Source organism: Penicillium longicatenatum, assembly GCF_028827895.1.
Source record: "Penicillium longicatenatum strain IBT 33135 chromosome Unknown contig_1_segment0_segment0, whole genome shotgun sequence".
Lineage (NCBI taxonomy): Eukaryota > Fungi > Ascomycota > Eurotiomycetes > Eurotiales > Aspergillaceae > Penicillium > Penicillium longicatenatum.
In genome coordinates this window covers 2,150,521-2,176,289 of record NW_026643119.1, presented here as the reverse complement: position 1 = coordinate 2,176,289, position 25,769 = coordinate 2,150,521, and the positions used below count along the sequence as shown (strand labels likewise).

Sequence of the window (25,769 nt, the reverse complement as noted above, 5' to 3'; positions counted from 1 at the left end):
GGTAAAAGCCCGATTTAAGGTCTTTGCCTAGCTTGATGTTATCGAAAAGTTAGCATAAGGTAAAATAAGCGGAGCACTAGTTAAATGATGCATGCTAACTTGTTTAGCCTTCCAAAGCATGAGAGAAGCACCTATATTCATGAACATATTGAACGACAAATGGCTTTTGATCTCAAGGTTTTTGAGTAAGCCTAATATTCTGTTACGAGTCCATAGTTTCGGGTGAATGACGTAGGAAAGGTATCAGGTTGGCGAGTGTCATTTGAAATGCATCTTTGGGTTCACGTGGCGTTATATTGGATGATTTTAGCAAAATAATTTGCCGCAAGGATTTAGAAAGTTTATCATTGATGGAATAGAATCTATCAAACATGAGGGTAACATATTACTTCAATGTGAGAAAATTAGGTTCTTTTTCTCCTAAGCCTTTCGATTACATCTTTTGGCAGATGACTAGGAAAATCTCGGGTATATTGATTGAGATAGGTAACCATACGTTGGAGGAAGACAGCCCGATTTGGTCGTAGACAAATATCCATTTATGGATATCTGGTTAGAGCCATATTGGCTTCAGCACAGGCAAGGCCATAATGATGGAGTATGGCTCCGAATAACTAAACGAGAAAAAAGTTACGTCCCAAACAAGTCAATCTCTGTTTGGCAACGCAGAATCAACAAGATTATAACTTCTTCATCATAAGGGTCATGCTCTGATCTGTAAAACAGTTTTCATTGACATGCTGGGTCTTGGGTCGAGACTTGCCCTCAGGAAACTTGAAGTCAAACTCATAGAGAAGACGAGCCATGATGAGCTTGATCTCAGCAACAGCAAACTGCCTACCCGCGCATGCTTGATTGCCGTAGCCAAATGCCAGGTTGTTAGGGTGGGTCATGCCAGCTTTGTGCAGATCTAGCTGGTCAGGGGCCGACATACGCTTGCGATAATTGCGCATGGGATCAAAGTCTGCGGGATTAGAATGAACATCGGGGTCCATCGAGTGCTCGTAGTTAGCAAACGCAAGTCGTGACCCAGCAGGAACGATCGTGCCATCCTTGAGTTTGATGTCCTGGTAAGCCAGCCGTTGCGGATTGACTGATATATGTGCAATGGCTATGTCAGTGATACTAGTTTCTGAGATAACGAGACAGAGGGATAAAGAGATAACCCACGGAGGAGGACGGGGTTGTGTCTTTGACTTTCGACGAAAAAGCTGTCGAGCTTGTCCAGTCGTGTGCACCACTCCTTTGCGCTAACATTCGGAACCTGGCCAGGGGGTCCCAGTTCGTTGGAGATCTCCATGACTTCTTCTCTCAAGACTTCAATCCACTTAGGATAAGCGCATAGGTCGTAGATCATATTTGACACACTCGAAGCAGTCGTGTGAATACTGGCGAGGGTTAAGACACATTGACGGGCACCCATCTCATGCACTTCGACTTCACTCGGCGTGCCATGATCCAGCATCCAGTTGAGAAGTGTATCCTCTTCTTCGACCTCTTCACCCATTTGCCTCTTCTCTTTTACAACGTTGTGCTGCTGTGTGAGCACGCCAACAATCCTTCTGCCGGCCTTCAATTGACGGAAAGTGCGATATCTAGCAGGAATAAGTCGAGCGACCAGGCCATACATCCAAGGTGGAAACATTTTGATCGTGAATGCCGTGGTAAATAAATCCACAGAGAAATCGACTGAAATTTTCAGCCACTCCGGATCCCGACATGTCGGATTACCCATAAAGACCTTGGCAGTCATGCGTGCAACAAGCATCCGTAAATGATGCTCGATAGGGATCTCAGTCCAATCTAAGATTTAGGTTTCGTATGTTAGCGATTGGCCCCCAGAGTAATACACGCATCATTTACCATGATTGTGAGGTAGATCACGATGCCAGCCATAGGCTAGTTCCTCTTTGGCCTTGTTCACATAGTCATAGAGCTCAGGTGTGAGTTTCTTCTTAAGAACGTCAAGGTGGAGGTTGGAATGGAACAGAAACTGCATCGATGTGTACTCTGGAGCAAGGTTCTGCCAGAAACTCTTAGTAAATAAGGACATGATCTCACTGGGATTTAGTTTGGACTCACTCCGGTCTGTGCGCCTTTGCTACTGAGCTTGGATGGAGCTATGAGGCGTATTTCCTCCAGATACTTCATCGGTAGAACCAGAAAGTTTACGTCATATCGACGGAGCACGAATGGTTGGTTCTTCATCTGTCACTGTGTGAGGAAATTATAGTCATTGAGTGCCGGGTCGGCCTGCGTTATCATGCTCACGGTTATGTACGCTCTATGGATGATGTCACGAGCACCCATGATAAATCGACTTTGCAGAACGATGTCAGGCTCTAAGAAAGAACGATGCCCAAACACAGGAGCTTCGGGAAGCTTTCTTTTCGGTGTCAAGAGCTTAAAGATGATCCATGCTATTATCAGCAGTATGGCCGCTAATTTAAGACTATCAATACTTTTCAATTCAGAGTTCGAGAAGAAAGGCAGAATCTCAAACCCGATAACTGGGGACAACCCAGATGAAAAGTAATCCAAATTGATAAACATGGTGATGGTTATCCTTCCAGTGAGAGAATTGCTCGCTTGAGGAGCCTTAGAAGGTGGAGACAAGGTGCTTGGAATTGAGCAAAAAAAGTGCCGGGGACTCAATAAATTTGAAAATGCATAACATTTCGTTGAACAATGACCTCAGGATCTCTCTAATAAGCGATGAACCTCTGTGTGATTCGTAACCAGACTAGTATCTGTTACATATAGAGTATCATCATTGTATTCTATGGAAGGGACGGATGATTACCGGACGTCGATCAGCGGCCGTGCATGCCAACGCATATGGGCATACTACTGTTGACAAATTGCTTCAAATGACAACGAGCTAAACCTCTTCTAGAATGGCCCCCACAGTGTAGCTGACCAACTTTACCACCTGGATGACCAACATGATACGTAACGAGGTGATCAACATCCTTAGCGCCAAAATCGAGTCAGCCACCTTTTCACCCGGGCGCAGGTAACTTTTCGGTCCAAAAACGGTATCTTCCAATTAAACCTTAGATTTACCAAACCGTGTTTACCAATCGGTTCGCAGCCCAAAGCGGGGTTCAACGATTGTTGTGTTTCCACAGGTGGATACAGGACGGTGCCCCGCTATACACAACTGCATGCATACCAAAACTGAGACGCGAATTTTGACCAGACTAAGTGTGCCGTTTTTCCGACCCTTGAAAGTGCAACATAGTCAAACCTGCATGGTATATATTTTAGAGGCGTAATAATAATGTTGAAAACCTACCTTTCTCAGACTGTGGGGCCAGTCAGGCCAAATGATAGAGCATTAGGAACATATAGCTCTGCAGGACTACTGGGAGACACAACAATTCGTAAAATCGTACACTTTGACGTGCAATAAATTGGCATTGATACATTTGGTGTATATGTGTTCTTAGTACTATAGTCTATGTTAAGTGTTTTCTTTATGTCTCCTAGAAGAACATATCGAAGATTACAGCAGCATTGGCTCATAGATTTTATCATATATGGCGCTGGAAGGGGGTAACTATGGTCTACTTGATGTTTTGAAAAGCCAGATATTGTTAAAAAAAAAGGCGCTTCTTTTTGGATTGATAGCTAAAATAGGATTGTCGACGAAGCCGATAGTACCTTCAAAACCATTGCTGAAGATTCACTAATTCCTTCAACCAGACGCTCTTACCGGTTTTAACGGTATCATATTCGCCGCAGATGAATTCATTAACTTATACTCGTCGTCGCGCTGAGAGCGACAGTAAGCATAATTTGGGTTAGAATAGCTGTCGTGTCCCGAGGACGTAGACTTGAAGCCTGAATGTATTCTCGGTGAGAGTTTGATGCTCCACAATGACTTCACGGATGGTGCACAACCGACCATAATAGCAATAGTGCCTTCAATAACCCTATAGACAGATTAATTCATGATGTTGCAGTCTTTGTTACAAGCAGTAATTTCATGGGAATCACTTACGCGCAGAGCATGGTGGCGAGAGTGTCAGATGTCGTTCCTTGATAGGCCTTATACTTAAAGTATAAAGATACGGTGGATGCTGCAATCCCACTGCAAATAAGATATCAGCCTCCGTAAAGCCAGAACAAGAGATATGACACAACGTACAGAATACCCGAAAAAAAGACCGCACCCACAGCTAGTCTCTTCTTCCTTGGAAGGTGAAGTCTACGGATGAGCGGCATTGGAAGGAAGAATATCAACAAGTCCTCGCCCAAAGCAATGAAGCCAGAGATGACCCCTGTCAGTGTAGTTCCTGTGGTGCAAATCTCAAGATCCACGAGGGTTGCTGTAGGACCACACCTCATAAAGGTGGGCGACATTGCGCAAATGTAGACCACTCCGGAAATTGCAATGGTCGCATAACAAAGATATCTAAAGGTCTTGTTTATGCCAAAAATCTTGACATAGACCAGTAGAATCGGTATCTTCGTCATCCACAACTCGAATGCAACGATAACAGTTATGATTACTGCAAACTATGTCGATCCAATGCCAAAGTCAGAGCTGTGTCAATATCATGAACAGTATATCCAATTTCTTACATGGTTAAGCCAATTCAAAGAATCCATCGGATCAGTAAAGCCTAGGTTAGAATATTCCCAACTTTAGTGCTCGTAACTTCCAAAGTCTGAAAGAGGAAAGGAAGACTCACGTTGAATGATATAATAATTCATGGAAAACGCAATCGTGACAAAAGCAGATCCCAGGATGGAGGCATCTAGAAAAGTTTACGATAGGCGTTAGCAGACATTTGATTCCTTCCATAGTTTCATTTCATATAAGCGTATGAACGACCTACAGTCATCAAGCAGGAGCCCTTTATACACTCTGAAGTTCACCATGCACCTTACGGTCACAAATATAGCACAGATGACAATCAGAGGGGTACCAGAGGCCACGTAGGCATCGAGTGACATAGAACTCGAAGACATCCTGGCTTCGCGTTATCTGAATACTAACGATCAGAGATAAATTTCAAAGCGATCAAGTACGCAAAGGATAACTTGTAGCGAGGTTTGTTCGGTATCTAAAATAGACGGACCGCCTGGCGTTGCATCCCATCAGCTGGGGCTGAAAAACGCACCTTGGGGCCGCTAAGACCCTTGGAGGGTTTGTTCACTGCAGAACCTCCGAGTAGAGGGGGCGGTTTTCATTCCATACAATCAAAAATGTTTGTATGAGATGATCTTTCTAGCCGAAAAATATATTACTAGCGCGTTTTAGCAGTAGACATTTTAAACCAGCCGCTCATATTCAAAAACGGATGTGGGGAGAAGTAGACTTTACTAGGCAGAGGGGATGACGTGGAGCTGAAATATTTTCCTTCTTCGACTTTTTGCCAGTCGAGTCTAAAATTAAATGAGGTCAAGCCCAAAATGGGAGCTTTGGGCTTTGGCGACTACAGCACTGCACTGGCTTGAAAGAAAGCCTCTGTAGGTTAGATTGACTACAGTATCTTGCCACCTAACTTACGGAGATTTCATCATACACCAAGATCATCACTATTGTAACCATATGTTAAGATTAAGGTATAAAGTTGATGGTATAGGTTTAGTTTCCATAGGGGGTATTTTGGTTATTTCAAAATGGCCTGACTAGCCATGCCGGGAAAGCAGCTTTGCTTTCGTAAGTTACGTGGCTAGACACTCTGCTGCATGCACATATGTGGGCTCTGGTTACTAATTAGCCCCCCTAGTACCCTTGCTCTGAGACACTCAGAGCTGGCCCAGTTTAATCTTGCTGGCATGGTCTATTAAGAATAGCGTCTAGCAGCGCCACCTGATCTTCCGAGTCAAAGAGGACACTGTATTGGAGCTCTTATTCTGGTCTTCTCAATACCAGCTTTTATAGTAATAGCGCATATAAAGAACGCTGAAGATTTTTCTTGGCCCAGCTGGTAGCATTTATCCACCAGGAGTAGATATCAGGAGTAAAAAAGAGTAGTTGAAAGATATGAATTTGTGACAGCCAAATAAAGCAGATTGCTCAAATTCAAAAGCCCCCGAGCTCTTGGGAACAAGAACCACTAAATGTTGTCACGTAAGAGAAAGCCTCCGTGCTGCAGCTTCTGGAATACCCGCTCGGGATCGTATTTGGCTGCGGTCTCTTGCATTCGCTCCAAGTTATCGGCTCCATAGCTACGAAGTACTTTCTGAGAGGCGGTCGCAAAGCTCATGCACTTGAAGTCAAGCAAAACTCCCTTTTCCTTAGCCAATGACTGCACAGCCTCGGTCATCGTGGCCACTGCCATTTGCGCGGCGGCATCATCGCTACCCTCTTGAGGCCACTCGCAGGTAAATACCCACCCTATGGGTTTGGCATATGTTAGTTCTCTCATTTCTTAAACGTCTTGTTTAACTAGAAACAACATGTGTCGTTGTAATCAGGATATAAGATGTACTCACAGCATTGTGGAACACTCTCATGGCCCATAATATTTCCTCCACGATCCTTTCCTGCCTGGACGCCAGCCTTACCAAACGGCTGGATAGTATAATGCAGGACTGCGTCAGTCGGGAGGGTCTTGCAGATTTCAGTCCAGGACTTATAGACATCCTCGTAGAGCTCCTGCGATACCTTAGTAGTCATAGTGCAGATGGTCCGTCTATCACATATGTTAGTATAAAGCATCATTTTCCTCCTCGACCTGACCGTTTGCGTATTTACGTCTCACTTACTTCTTGGCCTCCTGTTTATGACCCATTGCTTGGGCCAGTGACAAGAGAGTGCCATTTGTGGATGGTAGAACTGTTGTCACCAAGCTATCAAGGTCATAAAAAGGCTTAAAAGCCGTAGGTCGCTCAGTGGGTGTGTCGCCATAGAGTAAGCCCACAGCAACAAAACCATTATTGAAATTGGTGAACAACCCGATTTTAGGGTCATTTTCCATGGCATCCTGAACCGCCACTGTAGCCTTGTTTATTGCAATATGATCCTCTGGGTTATAGAGATTGATCGTGTATTGCACGTTGATTAGTGGGTGGGTGTCAAGGTCAAATCTAGTCACAATGCCTTCTCTAAGTTAGCGGAGTCTAGATCTTTGCAATTTAGATAAAGCCACTAGAAACCAGAGAACGTACCAAAGTTGGAGCCACCACCCTTCAAAGCACAGTAAAGATCAGCGTTTTCTGTCGCATTTGCATTGACCAGTCTACCGTTGGCTAAAAGGACCTGAATATGTTAGCTATGAGTTTAGGAAAAGACTGGGCTTTTCAAGAAGACGATTTACCTCGAAATTCCGAACTCCATCAGCGCCTAGTCCATGTAGATGGGGCAAAGCTCCCATGCCACCTTGAGCGACTTATTAGTTTTAAAGCACTAGTCACACTCTTTATCTATAGTAGATACTTACCTCCTAGAAGGAAACCTCCTAACCCGACCTGCTGGTCTCGACCGCCAATTGCTGACAGCTTCTGTTCCTCCAGCCAGGCATACACCTCACCCCAGGTGTTTCCCGATCCAACTCGAGCGACACCGTCTGAGCCCAGCTCCTTGTTCTGAAGCTGGCGGATATCCAAAACGATGGCTGTCTCATCTGCGCTGCTAAAGCCCGCGTTGGGATTATGGCCGGTGGTACGGATGGTGAACTTAGATCCTGTTTTTTTGATAATCTCCAGTGCTTCAGTGAGCTCTTGAGCGTCTCTCAAATACACATAACCGGCAGCCGGAGTCCAGCACGTCTGCGACCAGGGAACTACCATCGCTGCCTGGTACTCAGATCCAGCATCGGGAGTAACCACCCTGTCGCTGAAGACCGTCTTCAATCGGTTAAATGCTGCTGCTCTGCTGGAAGCCATACTGGGTAGATGATTGATTAGACAACAGAATTTGTGGAATAATGATCAATGATGGCAGGTTGTTTGTGCTTTTATGTTCTGAATCAGCTACGCTTGGGTCAGCTGGGGTGGAGACGCGTGGGTTGAAGCGGAGTCGCTTTCTTTGTTTTTTTCAAAAGTCCTAAGATCCCTGTCCACCCAAAATTCTGAGAGAAGCAATCAAGCTCTTCGCATCGCTGTGGTAGCTGACTCGTTTCAACAATACTATATTACCGCTTGTGACCCATTGCACTCAGCTTGTACTTGAGAACGGTACATGCGAATGACATTCAGAATCAGGATCGAGGCGTGAGGGGCAGATTACCTAAATTGCCTCATTGAGCTCAAAGGATCGATACCCCTGCAGCAGCCCAACGCCGTAAAGACACGGTGAAGGCAATTAGCCGGCCCCACACACCCCAGCATATGCACTTTGAAAGCAAGAAGCAGGAGGGGTCACAGACTCAAAATTCAAACCTCGGTCGCGCGAGATTGGGACCCGAATAAGTAACCGCGCGTCATCGAATGCAATGCAATGCAATGTAACCACATTAAAATAGCCCCCAACAGGTCAATTTGATAGTGTCCACATTGCATCGAGCCAATGTCGATCATTCCCCATCCTACTTACTATTGTCGTAAAGTCAGAACTTAATGATGTCAGGTGGAGATTGAGAGAAGGTATGTACCATACAGCATCTGGTCACGTAACTTATAACAACGAAGCCCTCCTGCATAACTAGTCAGGCCATTTTGAAATAACCAAATACCCCAATAGCCAATGACTATCTAGACTAAAGAAATGTATAGCATTAATGACCGTTCAATTGACAAGTACGATAGTGATAGGTTCTAGCGTGTCATGAAAAGTTTCATGAACTAGGTGGCCAGATACTATAGTGGGGGGCTGTTTGAGCAAGTTTGTCGATTCCAAGCTCCCCTACAGAAAAGATCAACTGCATGGGACGTGTTTCCTTTCACACAGGATAATTGGGGCTGAGGCTAAGCGGGGGTTTGATCGCGTATTCCAAATCTGGAAGGTTTAGTTTGCAAAATCGCAGCCTATAATTTCTGGACCTATCGATTGGTCGAGATATAACATCGATAGGACTATAAATGTAACTCCTGTACGAACGGGCTCCCACAAAGATCAATACAAAACCAGTTCTTACTCTCTCATTCAATTGATCTGTCAATAAATCCTTGATACATCCTAAAGCGCCATAATGGAAGACAAAGCGAGAAATATAGTCACCCGTCTGGCAGAATCTCTGGATACTGTCTATCATGGATTTAGCTCCATGACTCCAACGGTCTATGATACGGCGTGGTTGTCCATGGTCACCAAAAAGGAGATTCGTGACGAGGTTAAAATCACATATTGGCTCTTCCCGGAGTGTTTCCAGGCTGTGCTGGAAGACCAGTCTCCAGACGGGGGATTCTGCCCCAATGGTGCGCACGTTGATGGAATTCTAAGTACAATGGCGGCGGTTTTAACGCTCTACCGGCACCAGAAATATCCCCTTATCCAGAATTGCTCACAGTCTTCTTCTGATTTGCAGGAAAGAATCAGCAAAGCGTGTGCGTACTTGGACCAAGCCTTAAAGGTGTGGGACGTGAAGTCGACCGTGCAAGTAGGCTTTGAGATTCTCGTTCCCAGCCTGCTATGGTTGCTCGAAAGAGAAGGGATAAGCTTCAACTTCCCTGGGCGCAAAGCCCTCATGGCTCTTCACCGGCAGAAAGTGAACAAGGTGAAGCCAGCCGTGCTTTACACGCATCATAAAACTACACTGTTGCATTCGCTAGAAAGTTTCATTGGTAGTTTAGACTTCGACAAAATGTCGCACAGTCTCAGCTATGGGTCGATGATGGGCTCATCATCATCCACTGCCGCATACTTGATGAATAATTCCGACTGGGATGAGGAAGCAGAAAAGTATTTGCGATTTGTCGTTGCAACAACCAAGGGAAGGGTTCCTTCTGCCTTTCCTATCAGCGTATTTGAGGTCTCATGGGTAAGATATTGCCTCTATTTCTAATTCTCTTATGTGCAAATGATGGCTGTTAACAATATTGGCACCAGGTTCTCTCAACCTTGCTGAGGTCGGGTTTTACAGTAGATTCTCTTGGAACAGAAAACATTTCAAAGATGGCAAATTATCTTGAAGCCCAATTGGAGGAAGGCAATGGAGTCACTGGCTTTGGTAAAGTCTTCCATTGGCGCGTTTCAATTCTACGTGGTCGCTAATAGACTTTGAAAATATAGCCCCCGGAATGCTTGCTGACGCAGATGACACTGCAAAAAGCATTTTCTCTCTCGAACTTCTTGGCCGCGCTACTAACTGCGACGCCATGTTTAAGGCGTTTGAGAGTTCTAGCCATTTCAAAACATACAATTTGGAGACAAATGAGTCTTTTAGTGCCAATTGTAATGTGACTATCGCGCTTCTTGGATCAAAAGACCCATCCCGGTATATCCCACAGATCTCAAAAGCGATGGAATTTCTCTGCAACGCGTGGGAAAATGGACAATGGAGTGATAAATGGGTAAGCACGCTCAGCCATGCCTACATTAGATGTTACAAGCCGGTCACAACACTAACTGAAATGCAGAACATTGAACCTCAATATGCCATGATGGTTTTTGCAGAAGCTCTTTCAAGTGCTATCGAGCACTGGAATAATGGGTCCTTGCAGGGCCTTGATCCCAAGCTTCTTGGAGATCATGTTCCTCTGATCACTCTGCAGATTGCCGTCCGTACTCTGAGCTCACAATCTGATTCTGGAGCGTGGAAAGAATCTGCAGAGATAACAGCCTATGGGTTGCTGACTCTGAAAGCACTATCCAATTTGCCTTGGGTGAGAATAGGGGTGGGCTGCAAAGTTAACGAAAGCATCGACCTAGGCTCCAATTATCTGCACGCCAATAGCGACAGCTGGACCACTCCTGCCATGATCTGGGTCGAGAAGGTAAATTTTGGCTCAGCTGTCCTTTCGGAGACCTATTGTTTAGCTGCTCTCAAGGCAATTCCCTCCACTTCCAGCTGGTCCGAAGCCGTCCTGGAGCTGTGTAATATTCCCTCAAAGAGGCTCGACCACTTTTGCTTGTTCTTTCAGCATCTGCCCATTTTCAAAGAAGAGCCTACTTGGAGGCTCCGGGCCTCAGTCGTCGAAGGCTATTTGCTAGCACCCACTTTACAGCGTGCCACACTTGAGCTTGACATCTTCCCTCGGGTGGAGGGCAAGTATCTTGAGTACATCCCTTTTACGTGGACGACATGCAATAACGCGGCCAGCTTTGGCCTCTCAACACAGACTATCATTGAGATGATGGTCATCTCGCTGCTTAATTTTCAAGTTGACAAGTGGTTTGAGGACACGACGGAGGATACGCGCCTTCAAGGCGATTTGCAGGCTCTCAAAGCCACCATCAGACAGCTCTTTAATGAGAACATGGAAGAGCGTAAAAGGCCGATGCAGTCGACTTGTCATCAAAAGCACCGCCAGCTATCAAATGACAAAGCGACACATGGCCATGATTTTGCCAATACTCAGATGAATGGAAACGGCACATTTGATTTAGCAGCGGATAGCGATGGAAAGACCTCTTTGCTCGTTGAAGCGAAGATCACACTCTCCAATTTCGTCAGATATGTACTTGGAAAGGTATCAGCTGCTTCAACGCCAGATCACCTGCGTCGGCGAGTCCGACATGAGCTATACATCTTCCTCCTAGCACATGTCACGCAGGGTGAAGATAATGTGCGGCTAGCCAAGTCCGACATGGAACAACAGACTTCATATGCATTTGCCTCGACAGGCACATACTATGACTGGGTACGGACCACCTCAGCAGACCACACCAGCTGCCCGTACTCATTTGAGTTTTTCCGTTGTTTGGTGTCCTCGTCGGCCTGCAAAGGTGTAGATTGCTTCTCTGGAGCCCGCGCCCAGTATCTAGCCCAGGATGTCTGCCGTCATTTGGCCACCATGTGCCGGCAGCACAATGATTATGGATCCATCGTCCGTGACCGCAAAGAGAAAAACCTCAATAGCATCAATTTTCCTGAGTTTCACCTTCTAGAGACAGAAGGAGAAGCACATGAAGACCACAAAGCTAAACAAGCGTTATTGGAGATAGCCATATACGAGCGCGAGTGCCTCCAGCTTGCTGGCAAAAGGCTGTCTTCTGAGGTGACCAAGTCTACATGGAAAGCTTGGAGAGTTTTCATTGACGTGACTGACCTCTATGGTCAAATCTATGTAGTAAGAGACATCAATTCGGGGGGCCGCGAGTAGCTTATTTGACTTCAAATCAAACATACAATCATCTTCTAGAACGGCACCGAGTGGTACAAAGAGATCTTTCCAATGGCCCAAGAAGACATTGTCAAATTAATATCTCACTATCCTCTATCATGGCAGTTCAAGCCAGCTGATTAAGACTAAAAGGTTACATTGCTGGAGGAGAAATAAGGTAGCCTGGGAAGGACCTCTCTTCATAAATCGCGTGTAGAGCACGTAGAAAAATACAGTTCGAGCACTATCTACATATTAATAGGCCCTCGCATAACTGCGCGAGCGAAAAAATTTCTCAGCCAGAGAGTATGCAGCTTGACCAACAAGCCAACATGACTACCAAAGTAAAAGATTTACCATTCCCCCGATGAGATGGTCAAATCAAATTCGCATTTTCTGCCAGAAATTGATCCACAGATGTCAGAGAGAGTCCTTTGATCTTTCCAGCGGCATCTCCCGCTGGCACTTGGTTTGCCCATTGATGCGCTGCTGGCACAGGACTTCCTCCCTTGATCATTTCTTCCACTTCCTCTTTCGACAAATAATGAACCTTCACATCCATTCCAAGTGCCTTGCTTAGCTTTGCACCCAATTGTTCGACAGTAAGCGCCTCGGTAGCAAGGTCTATTTCCTTATGAGTATAGCTCTCTGGATCTGATGCCGCCGCTGCCGCCACAATGCCCACATCCCCCGCATCGACCCATGGAAGCTTTGTATCCGGCCTCCACGAAACGCGTAAGACCCGGTCGTTTTTGAAGCCGGGAAAAGTGATAGCGCTCAAGGGGAATATTAGATTTTGCAAGAAGTGGCCCAGACGTATAATCGTCCAGTGTGGGTATTCAGCGTCACGGACCCGACTCTCAAGGGCATGTTTGTTCAGCCAATACTGTCGCATCGGATGTTCAGGCCCCCAGCCCGGAAATGACTCATGTTGGCCTGTTTTGATGGCCGTTGAAAGAATGAAATTGGACACTGTAGCCGAGGTACGCGCTGCCTCGATGACATTATTGCTCCGTTCCAAGTCCCCAGCCCAGTCCCCTGTCTGCACCTCTGTATGAAATACCGTGTCTATACCCTGCGAGGCTAGACGCAGAGCTTCAAAATCATCCAGATCCCCAGTGACAAGTTTGGCTCCCGATTTCTCAAGCTGAATCGCCGCAGGTGAATTGGGATTGCGTACGTATGCATATACTGAGTGCCCTGCAGCGAGGCAATGGTGCACGACACCTTGGCCTTGGTTGCCTGTAGCACAGGTGACAAGTACTCTCTTTTGTGGGGACATTGATTCCTATACTGAGCTAAAGGAACAATTTCTTCATGTGATCAGTTGCAATAATTTATGAAAAGCAAAGTAGCACCAGGAGAAGGTTGTTTGTTCTAACTTCTCAGGAAGAATTCCTACTAATGACTAAGGGAGGGGCAATGCCGCTTACCCGGTCCCCGCTGACAAGAATACAGATGTCATAGGCGACATGCGTGTATCGTTACTAGTATGCTAGTCTCTACTGGTGTACGGCATACAGTAATGTTTATCACAATCAATCTACTTCAGGTAGCATGCCTTCTGCTACGAGCTTCCCGTCTTTGGTTGGTTGATCACATAGGATTACGGGTAAGGGATTGGAGAGATTGGACATGCTGGATAGTTGTGGAAAATATGATTGAATATTTAAGTAGTAAATTATGAGAATCTCAAGTTGTTAAGGGAGTATAATACCTAGGCCACTCTACGTACAATATTTCTGCTATTAGGTGGGGCTTTCCTTTCCTAGCTACCGCCGCTTTAATGAGGGGGATCAGAGTCAGGCTCACTGAGTATCTTACAGACCATGCTCAGGGCTTGTGATCGTGTCATGTCGGCATATATTAGATGATGTAAGCTACCTAGATCACATGATATTAGTAAGCACACACATAAGGTGCGTGCTTGGAGATAGCAGAATGGACAGACAGACACATATACTCGAGGGGACACCCATTGGCCGCTGTTCCACCGCCTGATTACGTATACGGACATGTCAGTGTCATCACGTGAGATATTAGTAATCACTCAGTAGGCCTGATCATCTGATCACCCGCTCACGGCCCACGCAGAGATTGATCTAAGTACTTTATGCACCTAATCTAGTCTCTGACTAAACTAAACGTGGCGATATGCCCCGTAAGATATTTTAGTCTTTTTGATGGCCCTGTCACCACTCGTCTGCTTGAGGTTCTCGATCCTTCACCACCCCTCACTTATATAGAATAACGCGCAATAGAGCGTAATGACCCGCAAATTAGAAGACACCCTTTATTTGATATGCCAAACCTAATGCCAATATAGACTATTTTATATTGGGAATTACTCCGACATATCTCTGTTAACGCGGCAAGTATTGATTTTTACAAAGATGACATAGCACCATAGGATATGTATTTGCTTTTAATTTCAAACCATCAGACACCTTTGTCACACTTCAAACCCCAAAGGACATATGCCATAAGGTAGAAGCATGAAGCGCTCTAGAAGTTCCGATAGTCCGGTGCCCAGCTCGAACGTTTTCTCACCAACAAAGGTAGAATCTTTGCTCGTCGGAACACATCTCGAGTCCCAGGAAGTCGACTTTGACCGCTCACCGCCATACTGCAAAGGGCAGAATGGGCTGGCCGAACGCACGAATCGCACTATTTAGGAGCGAAACACGCTCCTGTCCGATGCGAACCTTCCTTCTTCCTAGTGGACTGAGCTCTTAGACATTGTGGTCTATCTGAACTGCCGCGCTCTAACCAAAAAAAAAAAAAAAAAAAAAAAAAAAAAAAATGTAAGCCTAATACCCAATGATCATTCCAAGAGCATGATAGAGGAGATCGTGAAGAGTGAGAATATTTAAAGAGATTGATACAGTAGGACTTAGATGGTTGATAGATTATTTGTACGCACTGGTAGCCAATTGTAACCCCAACTTCTACTGTACATGCAGACCATCTTCCACAAATTGCCTAGTACCTTCCGTAGGAGCCTTCCAGGCCACACGGTCCTTAGTAAACTGCTCCATAGTGGGTCTCAGTTTAGTCTCGTGCAAAGAGAAATCATCCACACTGCCAACGCGCAGAATACTCATGCCCGGGAAGGCTGCACCGACGCGGTACATGAGAGAACCGCAAGTGGAACAGAAGTAGTTGGTCATGGTGTTGTCCTTGCCAGGAGTTTTGAAAAACACAGTGCGCGACTGGCTATATGTCTTCAAGTTGTCGCGGCCACGCAGATGTTTCAAGTGCGTGTCATAGACCGTGAAGTTAGTCGCATGCACGGATGCCGTAAGTTTGTGGCAGTCAGAGCAGTTACAGACGAAGGAGCCAAGATAGCCAGGTCCATGGGTTGGCTAGGAGGTGAGAGCCGCTGTTAGAGTAGCACAAAAACAAGAGCAATTTCGCAATCTATACTTACGAATGCCAGTTGCACCGCGCCACAAAAGCATGTGGCTGTCGCTTCATCCTCCGTAGACCAGCCATCATCAGCGCCTCCAGCAAGAGGAAAATACGGCTTCGACTTATCAATGGTGGGAGATGTCATGGTTTCGTTAATTCTGTGACCACGTGATAATAGTTATGGAAGATGATAAGCTTGTCGAATATCTTAAAGACAAAGGCCTTGTGGCTACAAAAAAGGGCTTTATATACTTGCGAAGGAACGGAATCCCGCGTGATTTTTTCCGTCTTATCTCACGTCATTTTCAGCCACTTTTTGATGAAATCCCAGCGCTCGCTAACCAAAGGTAGTTAATAATCGAAGGTTAAGAAATTCAATTCATAGGCCAGGAATGTCATAGCTAGTCAGATTATTCAGCTCCCGTCTATATGATCTAGAACCTGTACAATATCCCTCAATTAGTCCCCGAGAAGCACATCGATTCTATTTATTATAAGCAACATGATAATCTGTGATTCCTTCAGGGCTCGTGCGACCACCTTACTTGGCCAGTCGGGACAATTATTAAGCCTCTAATTGCGCATCTATATTTTCGCAAAGATCTCCGATGTCTTTTAGATGATTTGATCCAATGCGGACCGTGCCAATAATCCAGTTAGGTAAACTTGGCTGCCGGGCTTCGCCTAACACATAGAAATCTCCAGTAGCCTCTAGGCGAGTAAAGCGCACCATCGCGAACAATGCGGGTGTCAAAAATGTCGTCGAGTGCAGACTTTTAATAAATTTTGCCAATACATCCTTTTGCTCCCGCCAGAGTGGAGCCAGAGCGGGACAGAGTGACAAGGCCTTGTCATGAATCATGATTTAGATTAACATGTCGAAAACGGTCCGCTCAGAGAAGAATTATACACATCTCATACAGGGGCATTTTTTCAAAATAGAATACTATAGGTCGTCGAACTGAGTACTAGTGATTCCGGATCCAAAAAGTATTTTCCCGTTAATGTTGAAGGCCGTGTCTTAAGTAGCTTAAATATACAATACTCCGATGCCTTCACTAGGGCTTTATCATACTAGGAAACTCCTTATCTACTAGGAAACTCCTTATCTACTAGGAAACTCCATATCTACTAGGAAACTCCTTATCTACTAGGAAACTCCTTATCTACTAGGAAACTCCTTATCTACTAGGAAACTCCTTATCTACTAGGAAACTCCTTATCTACTAGGAAACTCCTTATCTACTAGGAAAGGTCCTTTCCGAAAGGATAACGGCGTGACGGCGTCCTAGGAGTTTGATAAGTCCTAGAAACTATGTAGGCCAGTCTCTAAGCGGCAATCACTAAGCAAAGGCTACTAGTAGTATATCCGAACTATCTGGACTAATTTTCTAGGGGTTTCATGAGTAAGATTGCTGGACTCTCACTGATTGGAGTTCTAAACGCTCTATAGGTCTGCTCACGGCCCTGTTGAGAAATGTGTAATATGTACACAATATAATTTGAAGAGAAAATACTTCTTAGGAACTGCCGATCCTAGGAGGTCACATTGAAAAGAGGGGGAAAAGATGAACCTTGCATTTTCGCGCGTACGTTGACGTAAGTAGTTTTTGAGGGGTCAATTCCTTTTGGGGCTTAGGAGGCATTTTATTGAGGCTTGACAAACGGCAGAAAAATGCGTGCCACTGCCATGGGTCACGTGAACCGTCCGATCAGATGCCGATCAATAAAACCGAATGATTACTTACTTAGTAATCTCATAATAACTAAGTTAACTAAGTTAGTCAAGTTGACGTTACTCTGTGACCAGATCAGATGGCCTGATCATACGATGACTAAGCATAGCAGAACGTCCGCAGCATGCTTAGATCTACGTAGTGCGCAAAAGCGGCGAGAGGGATGAGCACTAATACGGAAAGGGAAACCAAAAACCATTAGCAGAAATCTGATACTTAGGCGAGAAGAGGAGAATAATAGTATTAGATAGAATATTCCAAGACTAATTCTTGAAGAAAAGAAGGGGAGAGTCTATACTCTCTTTCCTTTCGAGTGGGATTCGTAAGCGATTCGCATGCATATCGGGAGAGGTAAGGTCGCCATACATCGGTACCCAACTCCATGCCTAACGACAAGGCATCCTTAACTTTCCCATAACACAAGTAAATATATGTCCGTTGGTTCTCTCCGATTTGGACTTCTTAAAGGATCCCTCCTGCTAAATTCTATATGACCTCGTTTCTCGCCATGGTTAGTTCGCGACGTCGACTCCCTTGAACTTTTTATCTCTGTGGCTATGAATAAGTTAGCCGCCATAGGTCTACCTAGGAGTAGGCGGAGTATATTAAGATTACCTGTCCTTATACACAGCGTGGTCTTTCAGAGCTATAAAGGCGAGCTTACTAAGGTATACATGTGGAAGTTTTAAAGAGTTGAAATCTATTTAGAGTTGACTGAGTAATAATTGCCTGGTGATATAAGAACGTGTGATTAATTCACTATCATAAGCTCGATTCCTTAGTGAATAGGGAGTAAAGGTAGTTGTTGGCCTCCTGAGAGTAATTTACTGGATGTGTCTCTCTGAATCTATGGGAATTTAGATTTAGAATGGTATTTTAATGGCAAGAAATACGTGTGGAATAGTTTTTGGGTGCTATAATCGAGGACTATAGTCTCTATCAAATGCTGCTTCGATTTTTAAATCTAGGAGAGTCTAAAATTGACGACGAAGAAATAACGAAGGAGCGCTATATAATAATTGCTGAGCTCCTAGGATTGATGCGCCTTAATTATAATCCTAATGTAAACGATTCTTGGTTCCTGGGACCTTCTGTTAAGACAGAGTATACTTGAGCGAATTACTTACTAGGAGTACTTAGGGTTATGGAGGTAAGCCATAGAGAGTAACGAGAATGAATGAGCAAAGCTGAGTATTTCTAGGAGCGAAACGCTAGATAGAAGCTAATAGGTCATAAATCTTAACTTTGCCTTTTTCTTTTCTGTATTACTACTACTAAATTATGACATGACGTGTTTATGTGGAATAAGCCATTCGTCTTTCGATAGAACATTGGACGTTTAATTAAGTCATAAGGGCTTTCGCGTAAAAGCAGTGGACTGTATTTTATTTAAGGTAGCTCAAGCGTGCCACTGGCTACTATGGTTTGCGCTTAGTGAGCGAATCACACCACTCAGGGCAGGCTCAGTGAGTAAGCGGCGAGAGGGTGAGCAATAATCCGGAAAAGAAAGTCAAGAATCGTCAAAGAAAACCCGGTATGTAGGCTATTCAAACATCATGTGTGTAATGCAATATGCTCTTTTGGTATCCAACGCCATGCACTTTGCGGTATAAATCAAATGCAACAAATAAGCGAATCAACCGCAGCTTTCTCCCCTATCTTTGTTCAACACTTCGCTTCTCTTCTAAATTAGCAAGCTCTGGCTCAGCGCGGGACGGAGGCATGGACGATTCCGCAAGGGTCGACGACATCGAATGTCGCTTCTCGACATTCTCCTCGACCTCGTGATTCTCAGGTTCATGAACTTCATGGAGAGCCGCCTCAGCATCCCTAGCAGCTTCCTCGGCCTTTCGCTTCTCCTCTTCAATCTCCTCAGGATCCTTGACTCGCTCAAGACCCCGATCACGGACAAGAGCGCATGTGAGGAAACACACGCCAATCAGGGGAACCTGAAGGATGAAAACGGAATGCGATGCCTTTGAGTATGAAGATAGAATCTCATTCCACTCCTCCGCGCTGACATTGGACTGGGAAGGAATCGAATAGGTCGATTCTGCGAGGTAGGAGAGTTGGCTGGGCAAATTTGAGCGAAGAGTCGCCTGTAAAAGTGCCGCCGAAACGGCAAGGCCGACGGAACCACCCATACAGCGGAAGAAATTGCGGTTGGAAATGGACACGGCACGTTGAGACTTTGTGCAGTGGGCTTGCAGGGCGACTAGAGTTGGCTGGAAGGTGAAGCCAATTCCGATGCCGGTGATACCGACGATGACGGCGATGACGGCTGGGTGGGTATGGCGACCAAATAGTAACATCAGACCGGCGCCCCTGGGAAGAAAAGATTAGATTTTACGAAAGAAAGGGAATATCAAACTTTGACTTACAGTGTCCAGAGTCCAAATCCAACCCAGATAATCTCGCCATAGCGCTTAATTCTGGAGATGTATTGTCCCGAGCAGACGGATGCAATTGACTGGCAGGTAACCATGGGAGCTGTCAGGGCAGCGGAGACAATAGGATCCCAGCCTCGTCCGTTTTGGTAATAAAGAGGCAAATAGTAAAGGTACGCCTGGTAAACCGCTCCCAGTAAGAAGCTCTGCAAGAAGAGAGCTGTAATGACTCGGTTCTTGAAGAAAGCCACTAAACAATAATTAGTATAACTCACTCGACCCGAGTATTTGAAGGTTGAGACATACTTGGCAACATAGGCAGCGAAGCCACCTTCCATTCAATGAAGATGAAAGCAATAAAAGATACTCCTCCAATCACAAGCATGCTGATGACCATCGCAGAGTCCCATTGGAAGTAAGAGCCACCACCAGAGATAGGAATCAACAAGAAGATAATACCGACGGAAGAGGCGAGCACGCCCCACCAGTCAATGCGTTTAATGTTATTCCAGAAGTCGCCCTTTTTGGCATTATTTGGAATGAGAAAATATCCAACCACAGCGGAGCAAGCAGCTAATGGAGAAATAAGCCAGAAAAAGCCACGCCATGTTGAATCCATGATGAATGCAGCCGCAATGAACGGACCGATCACATTTCCAATCCCAAGTGCAGCACCTAAAATACCTTGATACTTTCCACGCTGTTCCAGAGTAACAACATCGGAGACAATAATCATAGTCAGAGATGTGACACCACCACCAGCGACACCGGCCAGACCTCGAAAAACATAGAACATGGCTGGGCTTACTGATAGACCGCAGCACAAATCCGCAAGACATAGTAACACCAAAGCGGAGATATAGATAGCCTTGCGACCAAAAATATCAGATAGTCGACCGTACAGCACAGTGAACATAGTGTTGGCAATCAACGATGAAGTACCAGCCCAGGAAATAGTATCTTCAGCACCCAGGTCGCGTGCAATAGTAGGCAATGTTACACTAATACCATTCTGGTCTGACATCGTAATTAGCAATGACGTCGCCAATCCTGAGAACACAACCATGAGCTGGCTGAACGGAAGAATATTGGTTTGATCATGCAAAGCTTTCTCAGCCGCACGTTGTCGATTTGAGGCCATGTTGTGGCTAGGATGCAACAAACTGTATCCAATCAAAAATCTTTATAAGTATCAAATGTGTTGACAGGATCCATTCAAGCCAAAGTGGAGTTACAGATTGGACTCCGGAATGCTTGGCTGAAGTTTATTGTTGAAAGGTCGTTCAATCCCAATGGATTCAACTTGAATCCCGATGACCGTGAATAGTGGCGGAGATCATTCATATAAAGGGTGCAGGGTTTTTTCCATGGCAAAAGTTTAGTGCTATCCGGGCTATCGGCAAATGATATCTTGATTGGAGACTTCCGCCGCCGAGCAGGATTAGAGTCGGATATGACTCCGACAGCGTCTTTCCCCCCCATCATTTTCTCCTAATTCTGCGCGCGGTGGACAAAAATATCCAGAACCGACGGCTCAATTCCGCGTCATCTGTGCTGTGGTTGGTGAGGAGATGTGGATCCGCCACTTCGGATGTCCGAACTGTCGGACTGCCGATGGTCATTAGTCATCCTGGAGTAAATCTCATGCGATGCCCTACGCTATCCACATTCTAACGGATTTAATCTAGAGATGTGTATTGCCCTACGTTGTGGAAGGAGCTTTCCCATTACTGACAGAGCAGCATGACTCGGAATTTATCTCTCCTACGATACACATGATTTACTCTAGTGGACAACATATGAGCGGATAGGCGCAAAAGTTCCTACAGTAATTCAAGAACCTAGTAGCAGTGATTTTCAGGTTCGAGATGAACCTTACGGTCAATAAACTTCTTGATCAATTGCTTTGATTAGGCTGTTTTATTGAGCATTTCCTGCAGTTATGAAGCTATGATCACTCCTTTTTGCAAAGCGCAATTTTATTCTGTCTTTGGATGCAAGGGGCATTTTAAAAAATTGGACAGCATATTCTAGTGGTGATACTTGTTGTCAGTGGCTCGCGAATGTATATAAATTCACATGCTCGGCTACAGCCTTGATTTATATGTCCAAGCGCATTTTTCGAGTAGATACCCCGGAGTTCATCCGTTCATTAGAATTGATACTAGCCATTCCTAACACATTTCAAATTACAAGTCAAAGTGCATAGTCAAGCAGTTCCTAGCATTCCATTCCTCGACTAAATATAGTAGTTGCGCTATCGCCAGGCTCCTTACTTCTTCTGCGTCAGACGTCATGATGAGCTAAGAGGGCCAATTTGGTATGGAAAACAACCCACCAATTAACCACCGGGTTTTTACCTCATTTTAAAGGGGGCTTAAGGACATTCTTTGAACTTATATATTGCGCAGTGTCTTTTCACAACTCACAAGTTGATCTACACTTCATAACCTAGCACTGATCACTAGAGATCGCACATACATGATGGCCCACCAACCTTGTGCCTCTCAAAGAGCCTCCTCAACAAATAAAGTGCCCAAATTTGCTCCAACTGTTTCAGTCATACGCTCAGCATCATATCCTACTTTTGCCGCCGATGCTTCACAGAAGGCTACCATAACCACAGGCCTGGACGAGCGAAATCGAGATTATCGTCAACAACTCAAAGCGACTTCGACCGAGCTATTGAATGATGATAGAGTGGAGGCAAGATCTAAAGCAGGGAGGTCCCTGCAGAATGTACTTATGGAAACCGAGAGTCGTTTAAGAGAGCAGCGAAGGGCTTCTCTTCGCATGAAGGGTTTTAAATAAGCGGCGCCGTCTTTGTTGCATTGATTCAATAATTTTTTTTCGACCGGATCGTCTGATTTCCCTTGAATCAAAATTTTCAATAAAAAGATCGCATGTTGTAGTAAATTTCCATCATTGATAAATTGAAAGGTACCCGTTGCTATACTTTCCACCACAACACGGGAAAGTCAATTGATCAAAGGTGCAAGTGCTAGAAATATTGAAAGTTCGATACACTGGAATTAAATTCAGTGCGATCATCTTGCCGCCGCCAAACTAGGAAGCCAGATATTTCTAAAGTGAAATTTGCCTATCAAAGAAAACAGGAAATGACATTTAAGTAGACCAATTGTAGTACACGGACATAGGCGGAAAATCTTTTCAGTCTCGGTGACCATATTGATACCGAAGACGATCGCATTTTGCCCGTCTTGGTTAATTATTACCTTCTTGTGGAATCCACTATATTTTTGTCGCTTCTGACAGCTGAGGCTAAACGACGTTCTTGAAATTATGAGTCATCCTTCTGGGCCTCATCAACTGACCCGGGCAATGGAATTTTTATTTTACAATACCGCGATCAAGAATGCGGCAGCAAAAACCAGTGACGAGCTAACTCACTCTCGGAATACGACCTGCGCTGGTGCAACTTGGGATTGACACTTGTTTCACGGATTGCATCACTCACCTCTAGCTCAGCTACACTAATTTCTTCCGTAATGAGTCGTGGCATTTGTTTTGGAGACACTTCCCGCGGAATCCTATGTGCTCGCTTATCTCACCCGCCGCATTCTCAGGCCCTGAAATTTGATGGCTTGCCCTCGGATTTCTACAAAATGATAGCGGGTTGCGCTTTAGATTTATTCAGTCAGATAGGATGATTAGTCATTTGATCGTCGCAGAAACTTATCTTGACAAATAGCCTCACGTCGCATTCTTGGTTCAGGTACGTACCGACAGGGTAGCCTTTTGTCTTCTATGGATTTTAGGAAAGGATTATATCCATCGTAAGTCCGAAAGACCGAAGATAGCGTCATCTATGTCAAGAAATATGACAATATCTTCGAGCGCATGCATTCCAAACATGTCAACCACGATCACCTAACACCAACCCCTCCACAACCACTCCCCTGTGAAAGAGTTACGACCGCCGACTGGAGTAATGAACCAGACCCAAGGCATTTCATATCGAATCATCTCACCCTGAGTTCTTTTCTGCCACAGACTTCACAACCAAATTTCATAATTGCCATTCACTTGGGGCAACCGAGTGACTTTCAATTATCTGCTGCCCTTCCTGTGGGGCACTGGACATCAGCTTATAGAACGCAAAATAAATAAGTGGCTCGTGATAGCTCGCAAGACTAGGTGGCTGGAAAACGATTTCAATTGGCAATAGATGCTAGGCTGACAGGTGATTGTATATCGCTGCAATAGTGGCGCGTATTTGGATTGTTTCACTGTATAACTTCGGTTTACAACGATGTTATCCCTACATGATCATATGTATCCTATACTTTTTATCCGGCCGTAGATATATGTGGCAATCTCCTGAAGGGGGCTTGAGATGGCAATGCCTACGATAGTGATGGCGTGCATACAGGTCTGATGAGCTGACATGCTTTCATCGTCGCGATGAGGCTATAAGTGCATTGATAATCTGGTTATTGTACATATGGCTTTCAAAGTAATCAACCCCTATTCTAATTGTTTTCTTCTTTGGCTTCCTCAGCGATCTTCTCCACCTGTTCCTTTCGCTTCTTCAACACATTCTGAATTTCCTGGAAAGTCTCTTTGAGAACGTTCTCCGCATCACTCCCCCTCTTTTGCGCTATAGTTTGTAGTGAGTGCAACTGAGGAATGATGTCTGAACCTCCAGGAATTTTCTTTAGCCACTTATCCAGATCCACCGAGTTGTCCGAGCTGCGTTTCGCTCGAGTAACCTGCTCCTTAATGTACTTCTCCACATCCTCTACCTTCCCAGAAGAAGCGCTCTCTTTGACAAGTCCCCATAGATCTTTGGAACTGCCCTTTTTCAAGGTATCTGCATTCTCTTCAACCAACTTTTTGAGTTTGGGGCTTTTTTCGAGGTATTGCTGGGACTCCTCGAGACCTTTCTGCCATGCCTCATCTCCTAGTTTCTCAAGCTTTGTCTTCTTCTCCTGAATCAGATTCTTGATCTCTTCGGCGGAATCGACACTTGCGCCGCGCTGGACAATGCTGGAAATTTGTTGCCAGGTTCGATTCACTTCTTCCTTCGCTTTTGGCCCATAAGCGTCACCCATCTTCTTGAGATCTTCAAACCCACCGCCGACCTTCTCTTTGATTTCAGGATGATTGTCGAGAACATTCTCCGCGGCGTCGCCAGCAAGATCGAATAACTGCTTTGCATGTTTCTGTAGCACGCCCAAAGCCTTGGCCGCCGAGTCTGTGTTCAATCCCTCTTTTGTGAGGAGGGAATTCAACTCGTCATATGCATTTTTGACCACCTCATCAAATTCCTGTCCGTGATCCTTTCTGATCTTGTCAAGGTCGTCAAATGCGGTGTCGACGTAGCTACGCGCACCAGGAATGAAGACAGCATAGCTTTTTACTGTATCCCGCAGCCAACGGAATGCCTCATTTGGCTCAGGGGTCTTCTGAGCAACTTTTTGCTTGGCCTGCTCAATGTATGCTTGTGTTTGCTTGCTGGTATCCACGAGAGTCTTGGCTCCGGAGAAGTAGTACCAGGTGTATCCCGTAACAAAGGCGACAGCTCCACCAGCAAGGCCGCCAACCAAAGCAGGATTACCACCAGTCGATGCTGCATTGGATGCGGTGGATTGAAAGCGATGTTTGATGAAGCGAGATGGGGGTTGGAGTTGCTGTCTGGCAGATCGTGCCGCAGGGCCGGGAATTCTTCTGAGCATGTCGAGGTTATTGTAAATACACGGAGAGAGATATGGTGTATGATGGTGAACGATAGGTCAATTCAGAATGTAGAACTGAGGAGCTTGACTTTTTGAAACAGTAGAAGTATGGGCATTTATAGGCGGAGAGCACTGCTAGACAAACCCCAAACCAGTAATAGTAACTGGGATCGGCATTAATTTTGTCGGTACGATATGACGTTGCTCCCGAGTGATAGGCCAACCTTGCTACCTTGGTTCATGCGAACCTTGATCGGCTCCCATCAAAATCTGGGGGAGAGGACACCTAGTAAGATATTAGACGACGTCATACACAGGTTTTTAGGTCGTGCTTTTTGTGTAGAAAGCAACCTGCCAAACCCGACGATTCCACG

General features: G+C 45.2%; 7 protein-coding genes across 7 annotated transcripts; 1 reads left to right on the top strand and 6 right to left on the bottom strand.

Moving 5' to 3' along the window:
* Positions 1-680: 680 nt before the first annotated feature.
* Positions 681-2,208, bottom strand: N7484_001575 (cytochrome P450; the record flags this gene model as incomplete). Its single annotated transcript, XM_057111995.1, has 4 exons — positions 681-1,111; positions 1,171-1,803; positions 1,864-2,023; positions 2,083-2,208. 4 exons carry the CDS (start codon positions 2,206-2,208, stop codon positions 681-683), a joined length of 1,350 nt encoding a protein of 449 aa, XP_056976732.1.
* A 3,866-nt stretch (positions 2,209-6,074) lies between these two features.
* On the bottom strand, positions 6,075-7,845 carry N7484_001574 (FAD-binding oxidoreductase; the record flags this gene model as incomplete). Its single annotated transcript, XM_057111994.1, has 6 exons — positions 6,075-6,355; positions 6,454-6,653; positions 6,727-7,060; positions 7,129-7,219; positions 7,278-7,339; positions 7,401-7,845. 6 exons carry the CDS (start codon positions 7,843-7,845, stop codon positions 6,075-6,077), a joined length of 1,413 nt encoding a protein of 470 aa, XP_056976731.1.
* A 1,244-nt stretch (positions 7,846-9,089) lies between these two features.
* N7484_001573 (uncharacterized protein) lies at positions 9,090-12,162 on the top strand (the record flags this gene model as incomplete). The annotated part of the gene is made up of 3 exons (XM_057111993.1): positions 9,090-9,878; positions 9,947-10,067; positions 10,115-12,162. 3 exons carry the CDS (start codon positions 9,090-9,092, stop codon positions 12,160-12,162), a joined length of 2,958 nt encoding a protein of 985 aa, XP_056976730.1.
* Positions 12,163-12,538: 376 nt separating this feature from the next.
* N7484_001572 (NAD(P)-binding protein) lies at positions 12,539-13,444 on the bottom strand (the record flags this gene model as incomplete). The annotated part of the gene is made up of 1 exon (XM_057111992.1): positions 12,539-13,444. One exon carries the CDS (start codon positions 13,442-13,444, stop codon positions 12,539-12,541), a length of 906 nt encoding a protein of 301 aa, XP_056976729.1.
* Positions 13,445-15,110: 1,666 nt separating this feature from the next.
* Positions 15,111-15,718, bottom strand: N7484_001571 (GFA family protein; the record flags this gene model as incomplete). Its single annotated transcript, XM_057111991.1, has 2 exons — positions 15,111-15,527; positions 15,593-15,718. 2 exons carry the CDS (start codon positions 15,716-15,718, stop codon positions 15,111-15,113), a joined length of 543 nt encoding a protein of 180 aa, XP_056976728.1.
* A 3,246-nt stretch (positions 15,719-18,964) lies between these two features.
* On the bottom strand, positions 18,965-20,837 carry N7484_001570 (putative MFS transporter; the record flags this gene model as incomplete). The annotated part of the gene is made up of 3 exons (XM_057111990.1): positions 18,965-19,634; positions 19,691-19,946; positions 20,003-20,837. The coding sequence occupies 3 exons, from the start codon at positions 20,835-20,837 to the stop codon at positions 18,965-18,967; spliced, it is 1,761 nt and encodes a 586-aa protein (XP_056976727.1).
* Positions 20,838-24,189: 3,352 nt separating this feature from the next.
* Positions 24,190-25,395, bottom strand: N7484_001569 (uncharacterized protein; the record flags this gene model as incomplete). Its single annotated transcript, XM_057111989.1, has 1 exon — positions 24,190-25,395. One exon carries the CDS (start codon positions 25,393-25,395, stop codon positions 24,190-24,192), a length of 1,206 nt encoding a protein of 401 aa, XP_056976726.1.
* Positions 25,396-25,769: the final 374 nt, after the last annotated feature.